This window comes from Nyctereutes procyonoides, unplaced genomic scaffold (assembly GCF_905146905.1).
Source record: "Nyctereutes procyonoides isolate TBG_1078 unplaced genomic scaffold, NYPRO_anot_genome, whole genome shotgun sequence".
NCBI classification, from domain to species: Eukaryota; Metazoa; Chordata; class Mammalia; order Carnivora; family Canidae; genus Nyctereutes; species Nyctereutes procyonoides.
Genome location: NW_026575049.1, coordinates 16,483,836 through 16,510,578, shown reverse-complemented (window position 1 = coordinate 16,510,578; position 26,743 = coordinate 16,483,836). Strand labels below are relative to the sequence as shown.

General features: G+C 36.1%; 1 protein-coding gene and 1 pseudogene across 1 annotated transcript; one reads left to right on the top strand and one right to left on the bottom strand.

The window, feature by feature from the left end:
- Window positions 1-750: 750 nt before the first annotated feature.
- On the bottom strand, window positions 751-1,683 carry LOC129512122 (olfactory receptor 6C2-like; annotated as a pseudogene).
- A 14,104-nt stretch (window positions 1,684-15,787) lies between these two features.
- LOC129511879 (olfactory receptor 6C3) lies at window positions 15,788-16,723 on the top strand. The gene has a single exon (XM_055328988.1). It carries the CDS (start codon window positions 15,788-15,790, stop codon window positions 16,721-16,723), a length of 936 nt encoding a protein of 311 aa, XP_055184963.1.
- The last annotated feature ends 10,020 nt before the right edge of the window (window positions 16,724-26,743 follow it).

Below are 26,743 nucleotides of genomic sequence, written 5' to 3'. Positions count from 1 at the left end.
GAAATACCCATAATACTTTGCTGTCCTCATATTAGTAGATGGGTTTTGTCATCTCTTGAGTGTGTACTGCCATTATGGCTTGCTTTTATCAAGTAGCTACTATCACTGAATATTTTAGTGGGATATGAGAGCTATAACTTTGGTTATTTTGAAGTATCTGGAGAACTTAGAGAAAGAGAAGTGACTGTCTCACAATTTTAAATTTCCATCTCAAGGTATGGAAAAAGGAGTTAGAAAACTCTGACTTCCTTAAAATAAATCCTATATCTCCTATAACTACAGGATTGAAACTTTTTGAAACCAACCCAAGTCTAATCATGTGGTTGCAAATTGAATCCATAATCTCCAGGGGTTACTTAAGGACACATGTGAGTAGATTTTACTGAAAGCCTCAGAAAAGCAGACATTTATTATCCTTCTTAAGGGTTTGATCTCCTGTTGCTTGAAAAATATATAAGTTTTGAAGTAATTTTCTTGCAGGATAATGTTGAACTTGGTCAAGACTCACCCCACCTTCTCTCATTGCTTGATACCTAATAACAGACTCAAGCTCAAATAGACTCCAGGGTGTTGGATACACATTATGATATAGAAGGAAGTAAGATGCACACTAAAAGAATTTCATGACAGCTAATTTATATCAACTAAAACCTATGGAACATCTATGGGAATAGATCATAAGAGTTATGTAATCATGGTAAAATGAGAAGTAACAATGGATATTTTTAATTTAAAAATATTTTTAGTTTTCTAATCCTTTGAAAGAAATGCCATCTTTTTAATTGAGTCCTTAAAGACTTGTTTGACTTGCTTATTCCGTAGTGTATAAATGAAAGGGTTCATCAAAGGGATGATTGAGGTATTGAGCAATGACACTACCTTATTAAGAGCCACTCCTTCCTTTGCAGGTTTGATATAAATGAAGATGCAACTTCCATAGGTGACGGAAACTACAATCATATGGGAAGAACAAGTGGAGAAAGCCTTTTTCCTTTGCTGAGCTGAAGGGAGTCTTAAAATGGTCTTGACAATATATGTGTATGACACAAATACACAGGCTAATGTGACTATGAGGGTCAACACAGCCATGATTAAAACAAGTTGCTCTACAAATTGAGTGTCTGAGCATACAATCTTCAGGGGAGGAGATGCATCACAACCAAAATGGTCAATGAGATTGGAGTTACAGAAATCTAGCTGAACTCCCAGGCTAAGTGGTGGGAGTATGACAATTAACCCAATCAGCCAACAGCAAAGAACAAGAATGGTGCATACCCTTTCATTCATGATGATAGTGTAGTGCAAGGGCTTGCAGATGGCGACATAGCAGTCATAGCACATGGCAGTTAGAAGAAAAAATTCTGTTGCTCCAATAAGGATAACAAAAAATAATTGGATGACACAAGAATTATAGGTAACACTTTTGTCCCCAGTTGTCAGGCTGTATAAGAATCGAGGAACACAGACAGTTGTAAATATTATTTCTAAGATGGAAAAATTACGAAGGAAAAAGTACATGGGTGTTTTGAGGTGAGAGTCTACAAGAGTGAGGAGGATAATGATTAGATTTCCAGCAACAGTGAAAATTTAGGTGAAAAACAGAAATAATGAAAGAAAAACCTGTAGTCGTAGATCATCTGTTAATCCTAATAGGATGAATGTTATTGCAGAATGATTTTTCATTACTGACTTCAGATATATAATGAGTCTGTATTATTAAGTTACAAACCTTGAATCTGAGGAATAGAATATAAAAGTAATATATCAATAAGCTATTTAGAGAAAAGTAGTCCAGCAAGCTAGTAGAAGCTTATTTTAGAACTTTTATTTGATTGTCAGTAATCTGGTATAGAAGTGATTGCATCATGCTTCATTTCCCTGGACTCTGTTCTACCTTGGTCTTCAGAATATGGTTTATAGAAAACATCCCTCTGAAACTTAATTTCCACTCCAGTTATAAGACCAATTTTAAAGTATACAGAAAATACGACAAGGATTTCACAGTCTCCTGAGATTAGGGCCAGCCATCTTGGTATCTCTAGTCCTCAGTGTACAGTAGGAAATTCATAAATGTTAATAAATAGAAAAAATATGTATACAATTTTTATTTCCTACCTGTCAGGACAGCATATCAGCAAGTCATTCTCATAGGCTATAATAGTATAATACCACCAGTGGCTTAGTTGTATTATTTCCATGCTTTGCAACACTCGTTCCTTCAAATAATTACTTAATCTCCCCAAAATCCTGGAAAAGTCTCTATTGTGTGGGTGAATGGGAGCAGTATTACAGAGTTACCATGAAATTTCTTGAGTCTCATATTTCTCCAGAATTTCTTCTTTTCTCTCTTTTTATAATAGACTGAAATATTCGAGTCTTTGTCCTTCTCCTGTATCAGTTTGATCAGTCTTCTTTTGTTTCCTCTCCTGAATTCCACTTTCAACATCCATCTGTTCTCTAGCATCCCACCCATCCCAAGCCTTCCCAGAATAATGACAAGTGAGATGTTATGATGTCCTTCCCAGAGAACAGAGTCCTGTCCTTAGGCTTCCATGATCCATATTGCGGTTGTGTAGCTTACACATAGATGTTTCAGCTTCCAAATGCCTTCTAAGTCTACTTGCCATCTACATTAATAACATAAAATCTAGATCCTTCAGGGTGATCAGACATAAGGGAATACCACTTGGGTGAGGAGTTGACTTCTTTGCCTTTGTTCCATTCTCTGAAGACTTGGGAATGCCAAGGGAATTGCTATCCCTATTGGTGGTCCTCAGCACTCTGGCCCAAGGGTAGACTCAGCCTGTACTTATTTCCCCAAAGGACAGTTATTATCAGGTATTAATGCTTAAGAAGGCTTAAATATGACACGGAGAATAAAGAAATCTGGTTATTAGGTGTGGATATTCTTAAAAACTGAAAAATAACCATCTTTTTGAGTTTCCCTACAAAACTGTCTCCCTGTGATGCTTCTTTTGAAGATCCTGTCAAAGAAACGATTGTCAGCACCTTCCAGGAAGCCACTGAGTACTTTCTCATTTCTCACATTCCCTACCTATTCATGTACCCTTCCCAGCAATTGTGGCAATACTAAGAAGTGTCAGAGCTGGAATTACTGACCCAGGTCAAACCGGATTAAAATTAAAGTGTTTCCAGGAAATCGATAATTTTAGGATTTTGGGCAATTGCTTATCTTTAGACCATTCTAATAATCACAAGTTAATTAAAATGTTAGTTTTTTATGTTTCCTAGACAAAAAGTATGTCTGGGGCATCTGGGTTTCTTCAATAAATGACTAGAATGAAATCTCATGAGTCACCAATTATATTGTAATATAAATGTTCTTTTAGTGTGCTGCTCTAAGATATTCCTCACAAAATGTCTTAAGCGTTGTTTCCCTTTGTGCTTAGAGAAGGCATCATTTTTTTTTCCATTGAGAAGCGTTGCCACAGTGTGACAGGCATTATAGTTGCACCATAATAGAAGGCTGCTGACCTAGACTTATGTGATAAAGAGTGTCAGCAAATAAATAATGCATGCTGATTCAAGATTGCTTTCTTGGACTAAGACATGAAAATTTCCTAAGAGCCACACTTATTTTCATGTTGCCCAATACACTGACACCCCAATTAATATCACTGGATGGAGCACCATTACGTATCATAAAATATATAATCTTGTGCCCTAAATTCAGAAGAAATGGCTGAAATAAAATTTGTAAATACCTTCACATTCATTGGATGACTACTTTAAGAAGAAGGACTAGCACAAAGAAATTATATTAAATATTGAAGTTTTAGGCCATGTCTATTTTACTTTCTGCTATCAAGGATAATTTTGAATTATGGAGAGTTGTTATTTATTATTTTTCCCTTTACTTATTAAAAATTATTTATTTATTTTAGACAGAGAGTGAGCAAGCAGGGGGAGGAGCATCTCAAGCAGACTTCCCGCTGAGCAGGACCCCAAGACCATGACCTGAGCTGAAATCAAGTCAGATGCTTGACCAACTGGGCTACCCATTGCCCCATTATTTTTTCCTTAAATGTTTCCTCCAAACATTACTTGTTTGAATCCTTCATAATAAAATATGAGCCTAGTAAATGAACATTTACTTGTTTTATTATATTTTATAAAATAATATTGTATTGAAAATAGCATTTGATGCTTTTCTCATTTAACCTCACTTTATCCATTCAATTATTTTCAAGCACTTATGATGTATTTTCCTCATGTTATTAAATATTCTTCAAAATTCAATTTTACTTGCTTGTCATATCTCAACATATAAGGAGCAAAATCATAAAATTAATAGTTTTTTTGGCAGCTTCCACATGACCTTTATTAGAAAGACTCAACTTTACAGTAAGGAGCCTGATGTGGGACTCCAACCTGGGACTCCAGGATCACGCCCTGAGCCCAAGTCAGATGCTCAACCACTGAGCCACCCAGGTGTCCCACATTTTCTAAACATTATAATATTTTAAATTAATAACAGATGTACTTATTTTTACATTTTTGTGCTATTGGATTGAACGTATTGGTAAAAAAACAGTGAATATCAGAGTCTCCAAATCCTACAATGTAGTTTAATCTAATTAGCATGACATTAATTATTATGGATTCTTTTTAGGACTGAAGCAGCCCAAGATGGACTGGAAATGTTCAAGGATAAGTTAAATAATCATTTAACAGGATGTTTTAGATGCATCTTTGAAGTTATTTGTAGCCCTTATATTCTAACATCTTATGAAAAAGGGAGAAATAATTTTTGATATCCTTGTTTTGGCCCTTCTCATTATAGCACAACAGTGACTACACTCTCCAGTTGTGTTTGTAGCTAGTCTTATTCTTAATTCTGATATTTTCCAAGAACACTGCTTAAAAATCATGTTCAGATTCATTATTATGTTATATAGAACTAAATGGAAACTCAGCAATTACTTTTCGAATCGTCTCTGAAAATTTAAGCATGTCTTGTACTCAGATTTTTTAGTAGAAATATATTAACTCACTGCCTTTTTTCAGGGACAGCTTTTATACACCTTCCATGGGTCTAGCTCCCAAACATTTAGGCACAAAAATGACAAACACTTCATACTTACTTTCTGGTGGTTCCTCATCACTTTTTGGGAAATTTAATCTAAAGTTGTTTCTTGAATCTGAGAAACACTGGGTGCTAGTGGTTATAATTTTGAGTTAACTTTGGTATACTTTGAAACTCCACATGCTCTTCTGGGTAGGAGAGGCTGCAAATGCAAGGTAATATGCAAGGGCATAGAGAATAGCATCCTTTGCTCTTATCATCACCAAGTCTAACATGGGTCAATGAGAGTTCCTATCTTTCATTGAGCTATGAAATAATATTTTCCTGAATTCTTTAACTGAAAGGATGGACAAACATGGCAAGAAAATGCTAGCAACTCTCCCTGACTATGGAAATCAAAATGGTTTGACCTCTCTGTGCAAAGAAATGATTTGCTCTATAAATTTTCATTAATAGAAATGGCATGGCCTTATTGGTGCACAGGGAACAATTAAGTGAACAGTGAAAACGTCCTTAGTGACTATATTAGAAGCACTAGTGAATCTACAGTAAATTTAACTTTGGCAAACCAAACGAAATAGAGAAAAACAAAGAAAAAAATTTAACCAGCACCTGTGGGGCAATGTCCCCAGGTAAGAAATGCAATCATAATAGTATTAGTGGCAGGGGAAAAAAAGTCTAATGATAAAATGGCAATCAGATTCTCACTATGTTCTTTTTATATTGTTGAAATGCTGGGGGACATCTGATGATTTCTGTTGTAGGGCATACTCGTATGATCTACTTGTTAGTCTTCCCCATCTATCTGATTATTCTTAAATGCTTTCTTTTAATCATTAGGAGAACGAAAGTTTATTTTGTTCTACTAATCATGTAGTTCATCCATGGGTCCTATTAAGGTAGAACTAATTATCATTCATATATTCATTAATTACTGCTATTTCATAAGTCCACTACTGCTCTTTCATACTCAAAACATGAACAGAACTTGGTAGACTGAAAGATGTCATTCTGCTTATGAGGACTGTGGAATCTGAGTGTATTGTGCTTAGTATCCACCATTTTATAAGTCCAGAGATCACCCCTACCTTTCTACAATACTCAGCAGTGCCAGATTTTCATAAATCCCAGTAGCTGAGAACTGATAAATCTGAGCTGAAGTTGGAGGATCAACGCATGCATGTAACTGACTTGGTGGCTCTTACCCCTAACATGAGAACTATCCTGCAGAATATGCTGTATGCCTCTGAGAGAAATATGTATTCTGCTGCTGTTGGATGGAATGTTCTATGGATGTCTGTTAGGTTCATTTGGTGTAATATATGGCTCAAACTGTGTGGAGGTTCCTCAAGGAGTTAGAAATAGATCTGCCCTACCACCCAGCCATTACACTGCTGGGGATTTACCCTAAAGATACAGATGCAGTGAAACGCTGGGACACCTGCACCCCAATGTTTATAGCAACAATGTCCACAATAGCCAAACTGTGCGAGGCGCCTTGGTATCCATGGAAAGATGAATGGATAAAGAAGATGTGGCCTATGAATACAATGGAATATTACTTAGCCATTAGAAATGACAATTACCCACTATTTGCTTCGACATGGATGGAACTGGAGGGTATTATGCTGAGTGAAATAAGTCAATCGGAGAAGGACAAACATTATATGTTCTCATTCATTTTGGGAATATAAAAAATAGTGAAAGGGAATAAAGGGGAAAGGAGAAAAATGAGTGGGAAATATCACAAATGGAGACAGAAACATGAAAGACTCCTAACTCTAGGAAACGAACTAGGCGTGGTGGAAGGGGAGGTGGGTGAGGGGTGGGGGTGACTGGGTGACAGGCACTGAGGTGGACATTTGACGGGATGAGCACTGGGTGTTGTCTATATGTTGGCAAATTGAACACCAATAAAAAATAAATTTAAATTAAAAAAGAATCTAGGAATGCAGGCAGAAGTGAATGAGACTTCTAAGAAAGTAAGATTTTGGAGAAAAAAAGTACATTACAGTTTTAAGGTGAGAATCCACTACTATGAGAATGATGATGGTCAGGTTTCCAGTTACACCCAACATGTAGGTGATAAGTAGAAATGTAAAAAATAAGAATCTGTGTTTGAGGGTTATTGGTCAATCCCAGAAGGATGAAACTACTTAATGATGTATGGTTTCTCAGTCCTGGGTCCTGACTTCTATCCAATCTGCACATAAAACTGAGGGACTCAGGATCTGAGAAGAGGGTGGAAAAACATAGGTCACAATGGACTTGTTTAGAAAAGCCAAGGAATGTATTTTTATATGTATTTTGTTTTCCTTGATAGTAAATATTCTTTTTGAAAATTCACGCTCTCAGCTCTGCCGACATGTCATTGGATAGCTTTGAAACTCAGCTTTCAAATATTTTGACCACAACAAATGGCAAAATATACATTTTATATTGTAGTCCAATGTATATGCACACACATATACATACACACACAAATAGACACATGCATGTTAGTGAAACAAAACATTTCCAAAAAAGAATATTTATCTACCTTGCTCTCTGATGCTTTCTATTCTAATTTATCTCATGAAAAATAAATGCAAATATCATCAAATTGACTTTATACTCTACTAAGTGGTCATGACCTGTATTTTAGAAAAATAATGTTTTAGGGATTATTTAAAATAACATAGTTCAAGTGAAACATATTTTTTTATGATTTTTAAGTGCATACTATCCTTTTACTTTATATTTTGGACTAGATTTATTCATAGCACACTTCCTTACCCTGCGGGCAATGAAATCATAAACTTTAAGGTATCCTTTTTTTCTAAGAATATTTCCCTTATCGCTAACTGAAACTTTACTCAGTTTCATTATCTGCTTGAAGCTTTTTTTTTCCTGGATAAATTGGAACCACATGAGGAGTGGTTATGGCACAAGGTGTTTCTATATCCATCTACCAAAGCAACTGACATGACTTCAATTGCCATGACCAAACCTATAATTCTACTAGAGCTTTGCCACATAAAAATCCTTTCCAACTTCTTTCCCAGTATTTTCTCAAATTATTCTTGCCTTCAGCTGATTTTTACTGGTTGCCCTCTTTGGCACAGAGCAGTTAGCATTTTGATACACAACAAATAAACATATGAGTGAAAAAAATGTTCTGTACATAACTGAAGAATATTAGACTTATCATTTTGTAACTTAGGCTGATATTTGTCAGACTGAAAACTTAGAGACCTTCCTATTAAGTCACTGATGTTGTCGTCAGCTCTGTAAGCATTTAATATATTCACAAATCAGATTTCTACCTTTAGATTCTTTTTTTGTATATTTTTTATTAGAGCTCGATTTGCCAACATATAGCGTAACACCTACTGCTCGCCCCATCAAGTGCCCTGCTCAGTGCCCATCACACAGTCACCCCAACCCCTGCCCACCTCTCCTTCCACTACGCCTTATTCATTTCTAGGAGTTAGGAGTCTCTCATGTTCTGTCACCCTCCCTCCCTCCCTCCAGGGCTGGAGACCTGGCCCCACCAGTGTGGTTGTTCCTCCTGGTATCACCCTGTGTCTGGGAGGGGCAGGGCCCCAGGGAACAGAGGGCTCATGGAGTCAACAGCCTCAGTGAGCCCAGCACCTGGCGGGGGGCAAGGCAGCTCCCCCGGTTACACACATCTGAGAATCTGCAGAGCAGCCCCTCCCTGAGAAGACCAGCTGGAAGGACAGGGGAAGAGCAAGTTCTGGGGCCAGCAGTGCTGGAAAGCTCCAGGGGATGTCAAGGGGTTTACAGTATATAGAACCAGAGGATACCCCTCTTTTTTTTCTCTTCCTTTTTCCAGGACGATTCATTTTTATATCAGACTGTAAATTTCCATTTTTTCCTTATCCTATCTTAAGTACAATATTTTACCGCCTCTTCAGTTTTAAGATTCTTCTTTTTTGTCTTTCATATTTCTACAATTATAGGTCCTAGATATATTTTCAACTTCTAGATTCTCTTCAACATACTCAACTTACTTTTGGGAGATATACAAGAAATGATTTAGTGTTTTGTGTTTTTTGTTTTCTCTGCCTCATGTTCTTCTGCAATGGTGGAAATTAATACCTTCTAAAAAATGACCAACATGCACCCAGAACCAAGTGGTATACCATGCTGGTTCATCATGTGAGATTCCTCATTCCCATTCTGCCCCTCCTCTTTTATCTCATTTATGTTTTGGTGGTCAATGTTGGGGCCTTCTCCAAGTATTTTTGGCTTATATAAATTTTGGACTGAACATCTTCTAACATACAGAACTTAATATACTCAGAACCAAGATGATCACCCTCTAGAAAACCTCAGGTAGACTGTACTCTCCCTCCACTACAACTTCTTCACCACCACCATCTCCCAGTCCCCCTTTTTTTCTTCTTCTTTTTTCTTTTCTTTCCTCTTCTTCTTTAGGACTCTTGGCATTTTGTTTTTTACTACTTTGTTTTAAAATTTGTTTTTTAATTAAAGGCATTCAAATTGGCAAAGAAGAAGTCAAACTCTCCCTCTTCTCCGATGACATGATACTCTACATAGAAAACCCAAAAGCCTCCACCCCAAGATTCCCAGAACTCATACAGCAATTCCACAGCGTGGCAGGATACAAAATCAATGCCCAGAAGTCAGTGGCATTTCTATACACTAACAATGAGACTGAAGAAAGAGAAATTAAGCAGTCAATCCCATTGACAATTGCACCCAAAAGCATAAGATACCTAGGAATAAACCTAACCAAAGAGGTAAAGGATCTATACCCTAAAAACTATAGAACACTTCTGAAAGAAATTGAGGAAGACACAAAGAGATGGTAAATATTCCATGCTCATGGATTGTTTTTTTCACTTTAGTGGTCCTTTTGTTTTATTTCTTTCTGATCTTTGCAATTTCGGGTCTCTGACCTCAGTAGAATAATCTAGGGTGATATTTACTTAGGTCATAGTGGGTATTCTTCTTTTTTTAATATTTTACTTCTTTTCGTGGTTGATATTCATTCTTTATTTGTTTTGATTGGAGTTAAATTTGCCAACATATAGCATAACACCCAGTGCTGATACCGCCAAGTGCCCCCCTCAGTGCCCATCACCCAGTTGCCCCAAACCCCCATCCAACTCCCCTTCCACTAACTCTTGCTCATTTCCCAGAGTTAGGAGTCTTCTGTGTTCTGTCATCCACACTGATATTTCCCACTCATTTTCTCTTTTCCCCTTTATTCCTTTTCACTATTTTTTATACTTCCCAAATGAATAAGACCATAATATGTTTGGACAGGTGACTTCAGGACCCTAATATTCTGCAATCTTGCCCTGCCCCTTCATGGTTGATATTCTTGATGCCGGCGACTCATAGAGCCACACTCCACTGAGCAAAATGACTAGAAAGAAGAACTCACCATAAACGAAAGAATCACAAACAGTACTCTTTCCCACAGAGTTACAGAATTTGGATTAAATTCGATGTCAGAAAGCCAAGTCAGAAGTACAATTATAAATCTACTGGTGGCTCTGGAAAAAAACATAAAGGATTCAAAAGACTTCATGACTGCATAATTTAGATCTAATCAGGCTGAAATGAAAACTCAGTTAAGTGAGATGCAATGCAAACTGGAGGCCCTAACAACCAAGGTTAAAGAGGTTGAAGAAAGAGTGAGTGACATAGACGACAAGTTGATGGCAGGAAGGAAGGTGAGGAAAAAAGAAAAAAAAAACAATTAAAACACCATGAGGAAAGGTTAAGGGAAATTAATTACAGCCTTAGAAGGAAAAATCTACATATAATAGAGGTTGAGAGGGTGTCGAAAAGGACAGAGGACCAGCAAGCATATTTGAACAAATCATAGCTGAGAACTTCCCTAATTTTGGGAGGGAAACAGGCATTCATATCCAGGGGATTGAGAGGTTCTCCCCCCAAATCAATAAAATGTGTTCAACATCTCGACATTTAATGGTGAAACTTGCATATTCCAAAGATAAAAAGAAAATCCTTAAAGCAGCAAGAAACAAGAGATCCCTAACTTATATAGGAAGAACTATTAGATTAAGATCACACTTTTCCACAGAGACCTGGCGGGCCAGAACGGGCTGGCAGGATCTATTCAGGGTCCTAAATGAGAAGAGCATGGAGCCAAGATACTCTATCCAGCATGGCTCTCATTTAGAACAGAAGTGGAGATAAAGAGCTTCCAAGAAAGGCAGAAACTTAAAGGATATGTGACCACCAAACCATCTCTGCAAGAAATATTAAGGGGGACTGTGTAAAAGAAAGAGGAATCCCAAAGAAATAATCCACAAAAACAGGGATGAATAGGTATTATGATGACACTAAATTCACATCTTTCAATAGTAACTCTGAACGTGAATGGGCTTTATGATCCCATCAAAAGGCAAAGGCTTTCAGACTGGATAAAGAGCAAGACCCATCTATTTGCTGTCTACAAGAGACTAGTTTTAGACCAAAGGACACCTACAGGCTGAAAATGAAAGATTGGAGAAACTTTTGCCATTCAAATGGTCCTCAAAGTAAAGCAGTAGTAGTTATCCTCATATCAGATAAATTAAAGTTTATTCCAAAGACTGTAGTAAGAGATGAAGAGGGACACTATATCATACTTAAAGGATCTAACAATCATGAGTGTTTATGTCCTTAATGTGAGAGCTGCCAAGTACATCAATCAATTAATAAGGAAAGTTAAGACATACTTAGATAAAGAAACACTAATACTGGGAGATTTCAACATGGCCCTTTCTGCAAATGACAGATCCTTTAAGCACAACATCTCCAAAGAAACAAGAGTTGTACATACACTTGCTAGAACACTTGCTAGAACTCATACAGCAATTTGGCGGCGTGGTAGGATACAAAATCAATGCCCAGAAATCAGTGACATTTCTATACACTAACAATGGGACTGAAGAAAGAGAAATTAAGGAATCACTCTCTTTTATAATTTCACCCAAAGCATCAGATACCTAGGAATAAACCTAACCAAAGAGGTAAAGGATCTATACCCTACAAACAAAGAACACTTCTGAAAGAAATTGAGGAAGATACAAAAAGATGGAAAAAAATTCCATGCTTATGGATTGGAAGAGTTAATATTGTGAAAATATTAATACTATAGAATTAGTATTGTGAAAATGTCAGTGCTACCCAGGGCAATTCACTTTTAATGCAATACCTATCAAAATGCCATGTACTTTCTTCAGAGAGTTAGAATAAATCATCTTAAGATTTGTGTGGAATCAGAAAAGGCCCCGAATAGCCAGGGGAATATTGAAAATGAAAAACAGATCTGGGGACATCACAATGCCAGATTTCAGGTTGTACTACAAAGCTCTGGTCAAGATAGTGCGGTACTGGCACAAAAACAGTCACATAGATCAAGGGAACAGAATAGAAAATCCAGAAATGGCCCCTCAACTTTATGGTCCACTAGTATTCAACAAAGCAGGAAAGACTATCCACTGAAAAAAAAAGTCTGTTCAATACATGGTACTGGGAAAATTGGACAGCCACGTGCAGAAGAATGAAACTAGACCATTCTCTTGCACCATATACAAAGATAAAATCTAAATGGCTGAAAGATCTAAATATGAGTCAAGATTCCATCAAAATCTTAGAGGAGAACACAGGCAACACCCTTTTTGAACTTCTTGCAACTTCTTGCAAGATACATCTATGAAGGCAAGGCAATCTAAAGCAAAAATAAACTGTTGGAATTTAATTAGATAAAAAACTTCTGCACAGCAAGAGAAACAATCACCAAAAAAAGACAAACTACAGAGTGGGAGAAGATATTTGCAATGATATATCAGATAAAGGGCTAATATCCAAGATTTATAAAGAACTTATGTAACTGAACAGGAAAGACACAAACAGTCCAGTCATGAAATGGGCAAAAGACATGAAGAGAAATCTCACAGAGGATGACATAGACATGGCCAACAAGCACATGAGAAAATGCTCCACATTACTGGCCATCAGGGAAATACAAATCAAAACCACAATGAGATACCACCTCACACCAGTGAGAATGGTGAAAATTAACAAGACAGGAAACAACAAATGTTGGAGAGGATATGGAGAAAGGGGAACCCTCTTGCCCTGTCGGTGGGAATGTGAACTGGTGAAGCCCCTCTGGAAAACTGTGTGGAGGTTCCTTAACAAGTTAAAAATAGAGCTAGCCTATGATCCAGCAATTGCACTACTCGGTTTTACCCCAAAGATTCAGGTGCAGTGTAAGAGTGACACCCCTGCGCCACAGTGTTCACAGCAGCAATGTCCACAATTTATTTAGATACATAACGTTTATTTAATATTAAGTAGTTATTATGTCATATCTATTTGTAGGAGTAATGATAATCTTAACTCCATCATGCGTCTGCAGTCTTGTTTATGACAGAGCAATGAGCTCCCTTAGGCTATGTGATCCAGGTTAATGGATGCCTAACCAGAATGCAGGACGGCTTGCTCTGAGCTGCCTTAAATTAGCATGCAAGAAGGCACTACTTGAGATAAAGGCTAAGATGAAAAATAAGATGGACAAAAGGGAAACTGAAATTAAATATTGCTATTTGTAATGAGGACTAAATTAGTTAACCCATGTTATATTTTTTCAATGTGAGTGTGATATGTGCATTGTAACAGTTATTATTTAACTTAGAGTTATGAAATGGCCTTGCTTCTTGATGCTTCAACATTACCCTAAAGATAAACAACAACAAAAAGGGTATATTTCCAGAAGATTAAATATAAATTAGATTGAGAGTTTTATTTTTGTAGAAAGATTTCACAGTTGGTTTTTTTTTTAGGATTTTATTTATTTATTCATGAGAGACACAGAGAGAAAGACACAGGCAGAGGGAGAAGCAGGCTCCATACAGGGAACCCAACATGGGACTTGATCCCGGGCCTCCAGGTTCACACCCTGTGCTGAAGGTGGCACTAAACCACTGAGCCAGCCAACTGGGCTGCCCAGTTGTTTTTATTACTTATGAAATTTTAAGAGTTTCTGATTAATGAAATTAATTATTTTGTAGAAGTTAACATTATAGGTCTTTTGTGGGATACAAAGATGAACACAACCGTTCTCAAGGGAGAGTCACAATAGAGGAGAGCTAAAAGGCTACTGAGAAATGCAAGGATGGCTTTCGGAAATCCCTCATGGTCTATAAATATAGCACAGATCTGGCCTGGACTTGGCCTTGTTCCCAGGAGATCAATGAACAACTTTCTTTTGAGGTCAAAACAAGCAGACTTGAAAATTTGAGCTAAATGTGCAAGTGGAGGGAAGCCAATCTAGTTTAAGAATCTGCATTCTTAACACAATGATGCTATATCCCTCTCAGTCCTCTATTTACTGTTTTCATAAGTTTTTAGATTGACATTATTGAAGAGGACTATGATATTATTTCCACATTTTTTCAGGTTTCTTACATTCCATTTTTATTTCCTGAGCTGTTTTCTTTGAGCCATCATAACATAGAGATAAAGCAAATCAAATTTGATTATAGTGAACTTCACCGGGGTCTGGCAGAAAAATGATGATTTGCATTCTATTCTTCACAGCACAAATTTGACAATGTAAAATGTAAGGGAGGATTGTCATAAACTCAAAAATAAAAAACTACAGCATAGTATATCCAGCACTGCTGGGAATTAGCTGAATAGGTTAGTAGAAATGGCACACATTTTACTATATGTTTCTGGAATATCCTCATGGATTAGTGTTCTCATGTCAAAGATAAGTGTGAGGCAGAATTACAAGAGAATCAAACATCTTTTCACAAAGCTAATAACGAAGAAATAATATTCAAATGGAAAACCTAGGTGACAGAGCTGCTAAGATCTGAGGCAAGTAGTTACATTCTCAATTTGTACTTCAGTGAAGAATTTAAAATAGATAAATTTTGTATGTCTCTTTAAGCTCAAAAATAAAAATGTTTCTATATACACATTCTGAGCAAGTCATAGAAGATGTCAAACATTAATGATTTCAAAGGAATTACAAGCCAAGCCAAGAAGTAAGTTAATTCATATTCTCTGTTATTTGATCATATAGTAAGTACATATGTAATACTACATGATATGTAGGGAATGTTCTAATATAATCTGGATAAGTATACAAAATATTAATATACAGATAAAATTACTAATTAATTTAAAATTAATAATTAATAACTTGCTATTTGCTAAGAAAATTATTAATTGGTTTCTCATATCATAAAACCTCAGATGATTGTTACTTTAGTCTTCTAAATTTCACTTTTACCTCGTGATGGAATTAAGATCATTCATTTCTGTTTTTTTAGGTGGGGGTATCTTTTAATAAATACATGACAGAAAAGAAAGAAAGGTGCGTATTTTTCATAATTTTTCTACAAAAATACAATGAAGTACATAAATTGGATAAAGCAAGAAGTACTGATTTTACCATCTTTAATGATGTGAGTAATTGCATGAAAATTTCTAAACATCAACTGCTATATTTCAGATAAGACAACTAATAAATAAGACAGAACATGAAAATATGTATTACAATCAAATGCAAACAAGACAGACAAAAGAAATTAAGATGAGCATGGATTATAGAATATATTTGACAATTGTATCAATGGTGGTGATATTGATAATCATGAATTATACATTCCATCTCCTCCCTTTAATACTCTTGCCACCTAAATATCTTTAAAAGAAGAAAAGGAGAGAGAGAAAGAAATGAACCACACAGTGATCACTGAGTTTGTCCTGCTAGGCCTTTCTGATGATCCTGACCTTCAGATTGTGATTTTCCTCTTCTTATTCCTCACGTACTTACTCAGTGTCACTGGAAACCTGACTATCATCAGCCTAACCTTGGTGGACTCTCATCTACAGACGCCAATGTATTTCTTCCTCCGAAACTTCTCTTTCTTAGAAATCTTATTTACAACTGTATGTATTCCTAGATTTCTGGGGGCAATTATCACCAGGGATAAGACTATTTCCTATAACAACTGTGCAGCCCAGCTGTTTTTCTTTATTTTCATGGGGGTGACAGAATTTTACATTCTCACTGCCATGTCTTATGACCGCTATGTTGCCATCTGCAAGCCCCTTCATTACACCACCATCATGAACAGGAAGGTCTGCACCCTACTTGTGCTCTGTGCATGGCTCGGTGGGTTCCTGACCATTTTCCCACCCCTTATGCTTCTACTCCAGCTGGATTACTGTGCTTCCAATGTCATTGACCACTTTGCATGTGACTATTTTCCCCTTTTACAACTGTCTTGTTCAGATACGTGGCTCCTAGAGGTAATTGGTTTCTACTTTGCTTTAGTTGCCTTGCTATTCACTTTGGCCTTGGTGATTTTATCTTATTTGTATATAATCAGAACTATTTTGAGAATCCCATCTGCCAGTCAGAGAAAAAAGGCTTTCTCCACGTGTTCTTCTCATATGATTGTCATTTCCATCTCTTATGGGAGCTGTATATTTATGTATGCTAATCCTTCTGCAAAAGAAAGGGCATCATTGACCAAAGGAGTAGCTATTCTCAATACTTCTGTTGCCCCCATGCTGAACCCCTTCATTTACACTCTGAGAAACCAGCAAGTAAAACAAGCTTTCAAAGATGTGGTCCATAAAGTAGTATTTTCTTCAAGTAAATGAAACATTTCTTCTGGCAAAAAAAAAAAAAAAAGACACTCTAAAGAGTAACTAGGTAAAATCTTGACATTCCTAAATATCTAAGTTGGTATGCTTCTTCTTCTAGTCTCTTATATGCCGCTTTATAATTATTTAATAGGTGCCCACCCATTTATTCTACTTCCATATCCGTGTTTCTCCAATACATGTTTATTGACATATTGTAAAGTATGGAAAGCTTTATTTCTCCTACAAAGTTTTATGGAAATGAAATGTATTTCTATAAGGCATACTGTATAGCACAATGTAAAAAATAGTGTTAATTTTGTTAATAAAAGTCTCTAATGTCCCTTATAGTTTCAAAATTCATGTGTGATTCCTTGTGAATTTTCCAGATGTTTTTGGTGATCTCTTAACATTTAAAAAATCTATACTCCCTATACTATTGTATATTAAATTCAGTCCTTAGAAATCCTAAGTCATTGTGAATTACACTTTAAGTACAGAGGATAATATATTTTGTGAAATTGAGTGCATATTACGAGGTAAATATCGATCATGATATTGAGTACTATTTATAGAATTTCTATTTCTCTCATTTTTGAAAAAATATTGATATCTGTTAAAGATTTGAAACAAATGCAATAAAACTAAAACACCTGTCATTTTTCTAATTTTTGAGCCTGTGTATGACAGTTATTTTGAGTAATTTGTCAGATGTAGCTATATTTCTCTAGAGTCTGCTAATGAAGATTTTGTTTCTTTGGACCATTTTCCTCTGCTTCTTCACATTCCTTGTATTTTTATGTTGATATGTATGCATTTGAGAAAACAGCCTTGTCTCACAGTCTTGTAAAACTGGATTTGTGCAGAGGAAGACCATCACCTCTGAGTCCGGCTTCAGTCCACAAAATTCTGGGGACCTCTTGAACCTTTTGCAGGGATATATCTTCTCAGATTTCCATGTGGATATTCCCAATTACAAGATTTTGCCTTCTTTTGGTTTCTCTGATGGAGTTTTTAATCTCTTGCTTGTTCTTTGTCTGTCTGTGTTAACTCATGTCCTTGAAGTAACAGCTCACCATCCACATTTTTTTTCTCATCAGCCCACAGTCACCTAGAGTTTGTCAGTTGCCCTAAGTGAACAAACAAATGTGTTTATTTTCTCTTCCCTATTCCTTCTGCAATGCTTTTTCTTACTCTATGCAGATATGACTTTGTGAACTGTACTATTTTGCTTCTCTTTAAAGCATTTCTTTTCACATTTCCTTCAAACCTGGGATACTGACAACACATACACTTAATTTCTGTTTTGTCTAAAGAATTCTTTACTTCTTCTGTGGGTTTTTTTTTTTTTTTTTGGATTTTCAACCCTCTGTTTATCTTTCCCTTCTGTTTTTGCATTCTGTCTACTTTCTCCACTAGAGCCTTTATCATATTAATCATAATTGTTTCAAATGTCCAGTCTCATCATTTTCACACCTCTGTCATGTCTGGCTCTCTGCCTCTTTAAAAGGAGTGTTTTTTTCCCTTTGTTATGCCCATACAGTTTTCTTGACACCCACATGTGATGCCCTGGGTAAAAAGAACCAGAGCAAGTAGACCTTTGGAAATGTGGTAGTCAGGCATGGGGGGAGGTGAAGCATTCTCTAGTCCTAAGGTCAGCGCTCAGTGTCTTAGTGAGCTTAGGCCTCTGGGAGGTGAACTTCATAAGTGTCTCTCAGTTTTTTCTCCCCACTTAAGCAGAACAGGAAGGTTAGTGTGGGCTGGAGTCAGGTATTTTCCTTCTCCCACATGGAAGGCTAGAAGATTCTGGAGTTGGGTATTTCCTTGTCCAGGGTCAGCTCAGCTCTGATAGTGTCCCAACAGGTTAGGCTCTGGTCAGCTAGGTTTCTGTGAGGGCTGGATCTCTTAAGAATACAGCACTCTCATGTATTTCAAAATGGTCCCTTTTCCCCCCCTGACAGAAGCATGAGGTGATTTTTCTCTGACACTCCACCTCTGAATCCCGTTGAGCTCTTAGAAGCAAATCTCATGATGTGGACTCCCTGAGTTTCCCCACTTAGCCTCACAAACCATAAATTTTACTTCAGGTTTTCTTCCTCTGGCACCAGACCTTAGGGCATTTTCTGCTTATGAGCCTCTGCTTCCTTAAACCTTCACTTTTTGTACTTAGCTGTCTGATTTTCAATCATGAGGGCAGTGATTTGTCTGCTCAAAGGATCCAAAAAGAGTTGATTTTTAGGCTGTTTATCTTTTTTTATGCCCATCACATTTCTATATGTCCTTTGCATGGGTATTCATCTGTCTCAAGAAACTCCTTCTTATGGAGACAGAGGGCTTCACTATTATGTTTTCTTTAATTCTTTTTAAAAAATGGCAAATTCACTGATAATCCTTATTAGAAAAGAAGAAAGGCCTTTAACAATTTTCCAATCTTGCAACATGTCTAAATAGCTACATTTGAATTTGAACCTATCTGTTTTGGATCTAAGACTCTATTTTAAAAAATTCCTTATTGGGAATGTGAAATGGTGCAGCCACTCTGGAAAACTGTGTGGAGGTTCCTCAAAGAGTTAAAAATAGACCTGCCCTACGACCCAGCAATTGCACTGCTGGCGATTTACCCCAAAGATACAGATGCAATGAAACGCCAGGACACCTGCACCCCGATGTTTCTAGCAGCCATGTCCACAATAGCCAAACTGTGGAAGGAGCCTCGGTGTCCATCGAAAGATGAATGGATAAAGAAGATGTGGTTTATGTATGCAATGGAATATTACTCAGCCATTAGAAATGACAAATACCCACCATTTGCTTCAACCTGGAGGGAACTGGAGGGTATTATGCTGAGTGAAGTAAGTCAATCGGAGAAGGACAAACGTTATGTGTTCTCATTCATTTGGGGAATATAAATAATAGTGAAAGGGAATAGAAGGGAAGGGAGAAGAAGTGTGTGGGAAATATCAGAAAGGGAGACAGAACATAAAGACTCCTAACTCTGGGAAATGAACTAGGGGTGGTGGAAGGGGAGGAGGGCGGGGGGTGGGGGTGAATGGGTGATGGGCGCTGAGGGGGGCACTTGACTGGATGAGCACTGGGTGTTATTCTGTATGTTGGCAAATTGAACACCAATAAAAATAAATTTATTATTAAAATAAAATAAAATAAAATTGTAATAAGAAGAGAAAAAAATTCCTTATGATATACTACATCCCACTGATATTCTTATATATTATAGGTACTTACATATTAAACTAAAAATATCTTTTAAGCCCCAAAGTAACAAAATTTTGCATACTTGAAACTTTAATAGAAACTAAAGATACCTGTTAAAGAAGCTCTTTTCATAGATACACTGACTATACTGATTAGCTGTGATATGTACAATTAGATCAATATCAAACAATTTTATTAAATACTATGGTTGAATCAGAATAACTTAGAATATTTAACAAGCAAAGAGTCACTATTTTTGGACAACTTTTGATGAACATGTAATCCAAGAGAAAAATTAGAAACTGTTGAATGTATGAGACTGAGGATGAGTATGAGACTGGGTGTTGTTCTGTATGTTGGTAAATTGAACATCAAGAAAAAATAAATTTATTTAAAAAAAAAAGAAATCAACCTCTGGAGCACCTGGGTGGTTCGGTCCATTAAGTGTCTGCCTTTAGCTCAGGTCATGATCTCTGGGTCCTGGGATCAAGTCCCACACAGGAATCCCTGCTCTGTGGGGAACCTGCTTCTCCCTCTCCCACTCCTCCTGCTTGTGCTTGAGCTCTGTCTCTCTGTCAAATAAATAAAATCTTTTAAAAAAAGAAAAAAAAAGAAAATGTTGAATGTAAACTTTTGTATAAACTCATTAAAAATGGCTAAAGAATAATGAGATCAGTAGTATATATTACTTGATATAATGGTGTAATATTCCTCATTATAAAATGGTGTAGTAAAAAAAGTTCTGAGCTGAGAGTCAGGTATTTTATTTATATCTTTCAGAACATTGCCTGCTCTTTTTTTTAAAAAAAGATTTTATTTATTTATTTAAAGAGAAAGAGAGAGTGGCAGAGAGACAGAGAGAGCATGAGTAGGGCGGGCAGCAGAGGAAGAGGCTTTAAGAATCCCAAGCAGAATCCACGCTGAGCACAGAGGCTGAGGCAGGCTTCTATCCCAGGACCATGAGATCATGACCTGAGCCAAAATTAAGAGTTGGACACTAATTGACTGAGCTGCTCAGGCACCCCAGGACTTTGCCCATTATTATGAGACATTTTTCATGTCCTTTTCTCTCCTTGGCTTGCCCTTGAGTTTTGATACTTGCATGACAGTGGGAATCATATCTATCTTATTCCATTTTATTCTCAGTGCTTTGTATACTATTTAAAGATAGTAGGTCCTTGAAAGATATTTTTTGAAGGAAACAAATAGTGATTGAGTCAACAGACTTCTTTTCTTGTCATTTCTTAAATGAGATAGAAAGAAATTGGATTTGTAAAATCCTGCCAAGTTCCTAGATATACTTCCATTAATTATGAGGTTAAACCCAGCACATCTTTTTATATGGAAAGGGACCTTCTGATTAGTAGATGATTTTCAAGAATTAGCACCATTACCATTATGGGAGAATGACTTCAAGTGATTCTTGGAAAAGATTGAAAATTTCAATAAGTATCTAATCTGTATTTTTTTGGTGACTTTCAATGGGAAATCCCTGAGCACTGAACTCTATCTCATTCTTTTTATTATTCTGTATTCAGTGTTTTTGGATTATTTATTTGACAATTAATGGTTTATAAAGTCATTTCTATGGAAAAATTTTAGTATATGATAAAATTGTAATGTTTTCATATAAGATTAAGTTGTTCCAGTATTTTACTCAGCAAGAAAAGAAATGGGGCATCTATTTTTCAGAGAAATCTTGATTTAGGATAGTCAAGAAACCTCTCCCAAAAGCTTTGCACATTTAGTTATTTTTTCATTTAGACAGTCTGCAAAATATTCCATGTGCTTCTGGTTTATTTTTTATGCCCTTTCTTTTTTTAAAATAAATTTATTTTTTATTGGTGTTCAATTTACCAACATACAGAATAACACCCAGTGCTCATCCCGTCAAGTGCCCCCCTCAGTGCCCGTCACCCATTCACCCCCAACCCCACCCTTCTCCCCTTCCACCACCTCTAGTTCGTTTCCCAGAGTTAGGAGTCTTTATGTTCTGTCTCCCTTTCTGATATTTCCCACACATTTCTTCTCCCTTCCCTTCTATTCCCTTTCACTATTATTTATATTCCCCAAATGAATGAGAACATACACTGTCCTTCTCCAAATGACTTATGCCCTTTCTCTCTCTTTGGGTGATATCCTAAAAGTTTCCTGTTCCAATATTGATGCAAATTCATATAGTCCTTATGTACTTTCCTGCAGGTCCTCGTTGGCATGTTTTATTCACTGGAGTATTTGTCGTGAGACATGGGCTTATACAGTAGATAAAACATGTGCCTTATGCAGGGGGAAATTCATATAGACTCCTTGTCCAGAAAGGCTTAAAGTAACTCCTATTCAAACTTCTCTTCACTATCGTTGCTCTCCCATAGCTACCATGGAAAATGTGTAATAGGATATCAGCTATAGAAATAAAGTAATTCCAAATGTACTGAGAATGATTCTTAGGAATACTGAATCTCTTAACCTAAAACTGAAATAGTTGTCAATGTGCTTTTTGTATCATTTCAACCAGCTGATGCAGTGCATTTGTATGACAGAGGTAAGATTATAAAACCAAAACCAATGAAAAATTTCCTTTTCTTAGCACTGATTCTTATTCATTAATTCTTAACTTTTCGTTAGATATTGTAGAATTTAGGGTTGCTATTTCTTTCCACGTATATCTAGTGTTATGAAAAATGTTACATTTCCCGTTTTTCATAATAATTTATTCCTTTATTAATTTTCAGAAATTATTTTCTCTGAGTTTGGTCTCCCCCATTGTATATAGGTTTCCTAAGTAGCCCATGCTTCATTTCCTGACAGAAAATTAGACTTTCAGTTCTACCATTTAGTAGCTGTATGATCTTGTTTATGTCATGTAACCTCTCTCATTGTCAGTTTCTTCAAATTAACATAGGGTCATCAAAAAAAGGTAGAGATGGGATCCCTGGGTGGTGCAGCGGTTTAGCGCCTGCCTTTGGCCCGGGATTGAATCCCACATCGAGCTCCCGGTGCATGGAGCCTGCTTCTCTATCTGCCTATGTCTCTGCCTCTCTCTCTCTCTCTCTCTCTCTCTCTCTCTCTCTCTGTGTGTGTGTGTGTGACTATCATAAATAAATAAAAATTTAAAAAAAGGTAGAGATAAGGGCATGATTTTTGTTATTTTGCAGTGGGGCTATATTCCTCAAATGTGATCATTTTTTTTTATTTTTGGGAATAATCAAGATAGTAGTTAGTAACTGCTGTCTAAAAATATATGCTATAATATTGTTGTATAGTTTAATTTTACTTATAATTATATTAGCCCTAAATAATTCTATGATATACTATTCTCATCTTAAAATTTAAAAAAATAACCAAATTAAAAGAGAGATTAAGAAACTTGTATAGGGACGCCTGAAAGGCTCAGTGGTTGAGCATCTATCTGCCTTTGGCTCAGGGCGTGATCTCAGGGTCGTGGGATCGAGTCCCACATCAACCTCCCTGCAGGGAGCCTGTTTCTCCCTCCCTGTGTCTCTGTCTCTCTGTGTATCTCTCATGAATAAATGGATAAAATCTTTTAAAAAACCCCAAAACTTGTATAAAGTCATAATACTATAATGTGGCTAAGTTATATTTTTTAAAAATATGTTTTTATTTTAGAGAGAGATGGAAGAGCACAATGGGGAAGGGCAGAGGAGAGGGAGAGACAATTTCAGGCAGACTCTGTACTGAGTGCAGAGTCTAAGGCAGGGCTTGATCTCACAAGCCTGAGATCACAACCTGAGTGGAAACCAAGAGCCCACATGCACTGTGCCACACAGACACCCCTACGTTGCATTTTAATCCATTTCTCTTTGAATTCAAAGCCCACCAGTTGCCCCAATAATACTACACATTATAAAATAAGTTCTGATGCCATGCATTTTATAAAAATTCCTTTCCTTTTTTTCAAGTTGAAAGTTACCTGCAAATATAGATATATAGTTAACAAACTGAGATAATCAGAATATAAGGAGAACATCTTTATGAAAACCTATAGATTATGATGTGATTTAAGTGATTACTGTTTTTCCTTCATTATTCCTATTCATACCAGTTGGTGCTCTGATCTGACTTGGAATTCAAATTCATTTTCTAATAGGAAGAAAAGCAAAGGTCATTTTTTTTTTCAGAGGCCTCAGGTAAACTGCATTCTGAACTAATTTTAGGAATACTCTAAGGCATTGCTAAGGTAATAATCTGAAAAAATCTACATTGGTTCTTAGGATATTTTTTTATATTCAATCACTATGAAGTTCTTACATGAGATTAAATGTCACCAAACATTTTTTTTCATCGTAAACAGAATGTGTCATTCCAGGGGGAAAATAGTACTTGGTACAAACCAAATAATTAATGAAGATATCAAATTAAATCAGAATTTTGCTGTCTTTTCTGACAAATTAGCCTAACATATAGACCTAACATCAAGAAAAAGATTATCAAGTGAGAGAGAAAGATAGAGAATTGGAAAAATGTGTGCTAATGTTGTGGGTGCAAATTATCTTGAAGACATATGTGTTCACAACTTTTTTTAGGACTTTTAACTTGAGATCTCAGCACACATAGTGAATGCAGAATGATAAAGTTAGTTTCCAATTATATTGCAGAATTTAGGGAGATTCTTACCATTACTCCAATTATTTTAAAAAACTAAGGAAAAGCAATTTCTTAATCCTTTATTTTTTTATTTATGATAGTCACACACACAGAGAGAGAGAGGCAGAGACACAGGCAGAGGGAGAAGCAAGCTCCATGCACTGGGAGCCCGACATGGGATTCGATTTCGGGTCTCCAGGATCGCGCCCTGGGCCAAAAGCATTCGCCAAACCGCTGCGACACCCAGGTTTCCCAATTTCTTAATCCTTAATAGGTCTTCTTAAACTGTTGCACTTTAAATTGGATGATTCAGAGGATGAAATTGTTCTTTTCTCTACAAGGCCATCCACTCTTAAAATTTATATGAAATGGCAGAAGTGTCCTAAAAGGCACTTATTTAAATAAGTGTAATAACTAGTTGGTGCTTATTATTTCATTCACATATCAGCTATTTCATTTAACACAATAGCAAGTATTCATTCGTGAAATAGATAAACTCACTGTCACTGAACCACACAGGTAATTCAACAATAAGATATCCAGGATGGGTTAGCCTTCACTGAAACAAAAAGGGGTAGAGGCCACATTAAACTTGCAACCATAGCTTACATGTTACTGAAAAAAAGAAATGTGGGTGAGTAGTTAGGAGGGAAAGCCTAAAATTATATTTTAGAGTCTCATATGTTTCATTTTTCTACTGAAAACATCACAGAAATTGTTGAGAGATCAGAGCCTACACACAGCTGTTAATTATAGAGGGTTGTTTATTGAGAACAATGACTTTTATGATCGAAATATCCATCATACACTTGAATTGCCATAAGTTTCTTTACAAAATATGTCATTGTAATGTCTGATTTCTCTTGTAAGAGCTCTTCAGCCTGTTTCCTCCAGTCCCTTAGAAATAGCAAGAGGAATGTTTGTTTTTTGTGAATCTCACATGCTTCCCCAGTAGTGTTAGAACTATCCATCTTAGCTGGAATTTGCCTAAATTTAATCAACAACAATATTTTTTGCTAAACAGTAAAGTGAGTGAAAAGAGGGCTCAGGCACGTAAGAGAAAAAAAACTTAAATTTCACAGTGTTATAATGCATTATGTGCTACAAATCAGCAATCCTACATCTTAAAACTAAATATTCTATTGCAAAACTTCTCTCATGACTCTGAATTCAAAACTTTACTATTTAATGAAAATGAACAGAATAAAGGATCAGATAACAGACTGTTTAATTTGTTGAGGGAGCTTTTAGCTTCACTTTAAAATATATTGTTGTTGTTATTATTATTATTCATGAAGAGAAAATAAATGGATTTCATGTGCTGTTTCATTGATTTCTCCAGGGTGTTGACAAAATAGAGCTTCTATAAGTGAATGCTGATATAAATAAAAGGAAAAATTTAAAAATGTAATATAGGATAGAAAATAGAATACAAACAACATTTAGATGGAAAAAAAACTTTGAAGGAAAAAACGTTCTGTAGAAAACAATGTTTATTTTTGATATTCATACACTTTTACTTCCTTAGCCCATGAAATATATAGATCCATTCTACTAAATCTCTGCTCTGGCTTTTCATATTCTGTACCCTCTAGTACCTGACGACATTATGTCAATGAATTCATTGTCTGTGGCTTGGGACGAGGAGTAGGTGGTTGAAAGGAGAATATGAGTCAGAGTGAAAACAGAAATCTGTCACATTGTTAATGATTTAACTTCAATGACTTTCAAAATTTGGAGACCTCACCATTTGAGTGATCTTTTTCCTGACATATCTGTCTTTTTTATATTACACTAATGTAGTAAATGATAACACAAGAAATTAGGCAACAGAAATAAGGAAATGGGACACTTTTATTGTCATTGGAAAAAGGACAAGTAGTTTCCCATTAAGAAGTGAACTCCTGGAAGAAGTGTATTTAGGGTACATGATTTGGATAAGGTTTTTAAAAAACTTTTTAGATTCAATTTCTGTTCTGTGAAATAAGGATTTAATGGAGAAACATTCTCTGTAAAACAGAGTACCACATATGATAAGAACTTACTTTAAAACATTTTACCTGCTTTTATTGAGTTGTCTTAAAGACATCCTAAATTAAATCAGTAGGGCATAATATGTTTATTTCTAGAGATAAATTCCAGAACAATCCATGGATTATCCTCTTTTCTACAATCTACTTGTTTTTTCCCCCTCTAGATTACAAAAGAATAGGAAAACAA

Coding starts and splice junctions, on each gene's coding strand:
- LOC129511879 (XM_055328988.1), top strand. CDS start 15,788: ATGAACCACACAGTGATCACTGAGTTTGTCCTGCTAGGCCTTTCTGAT.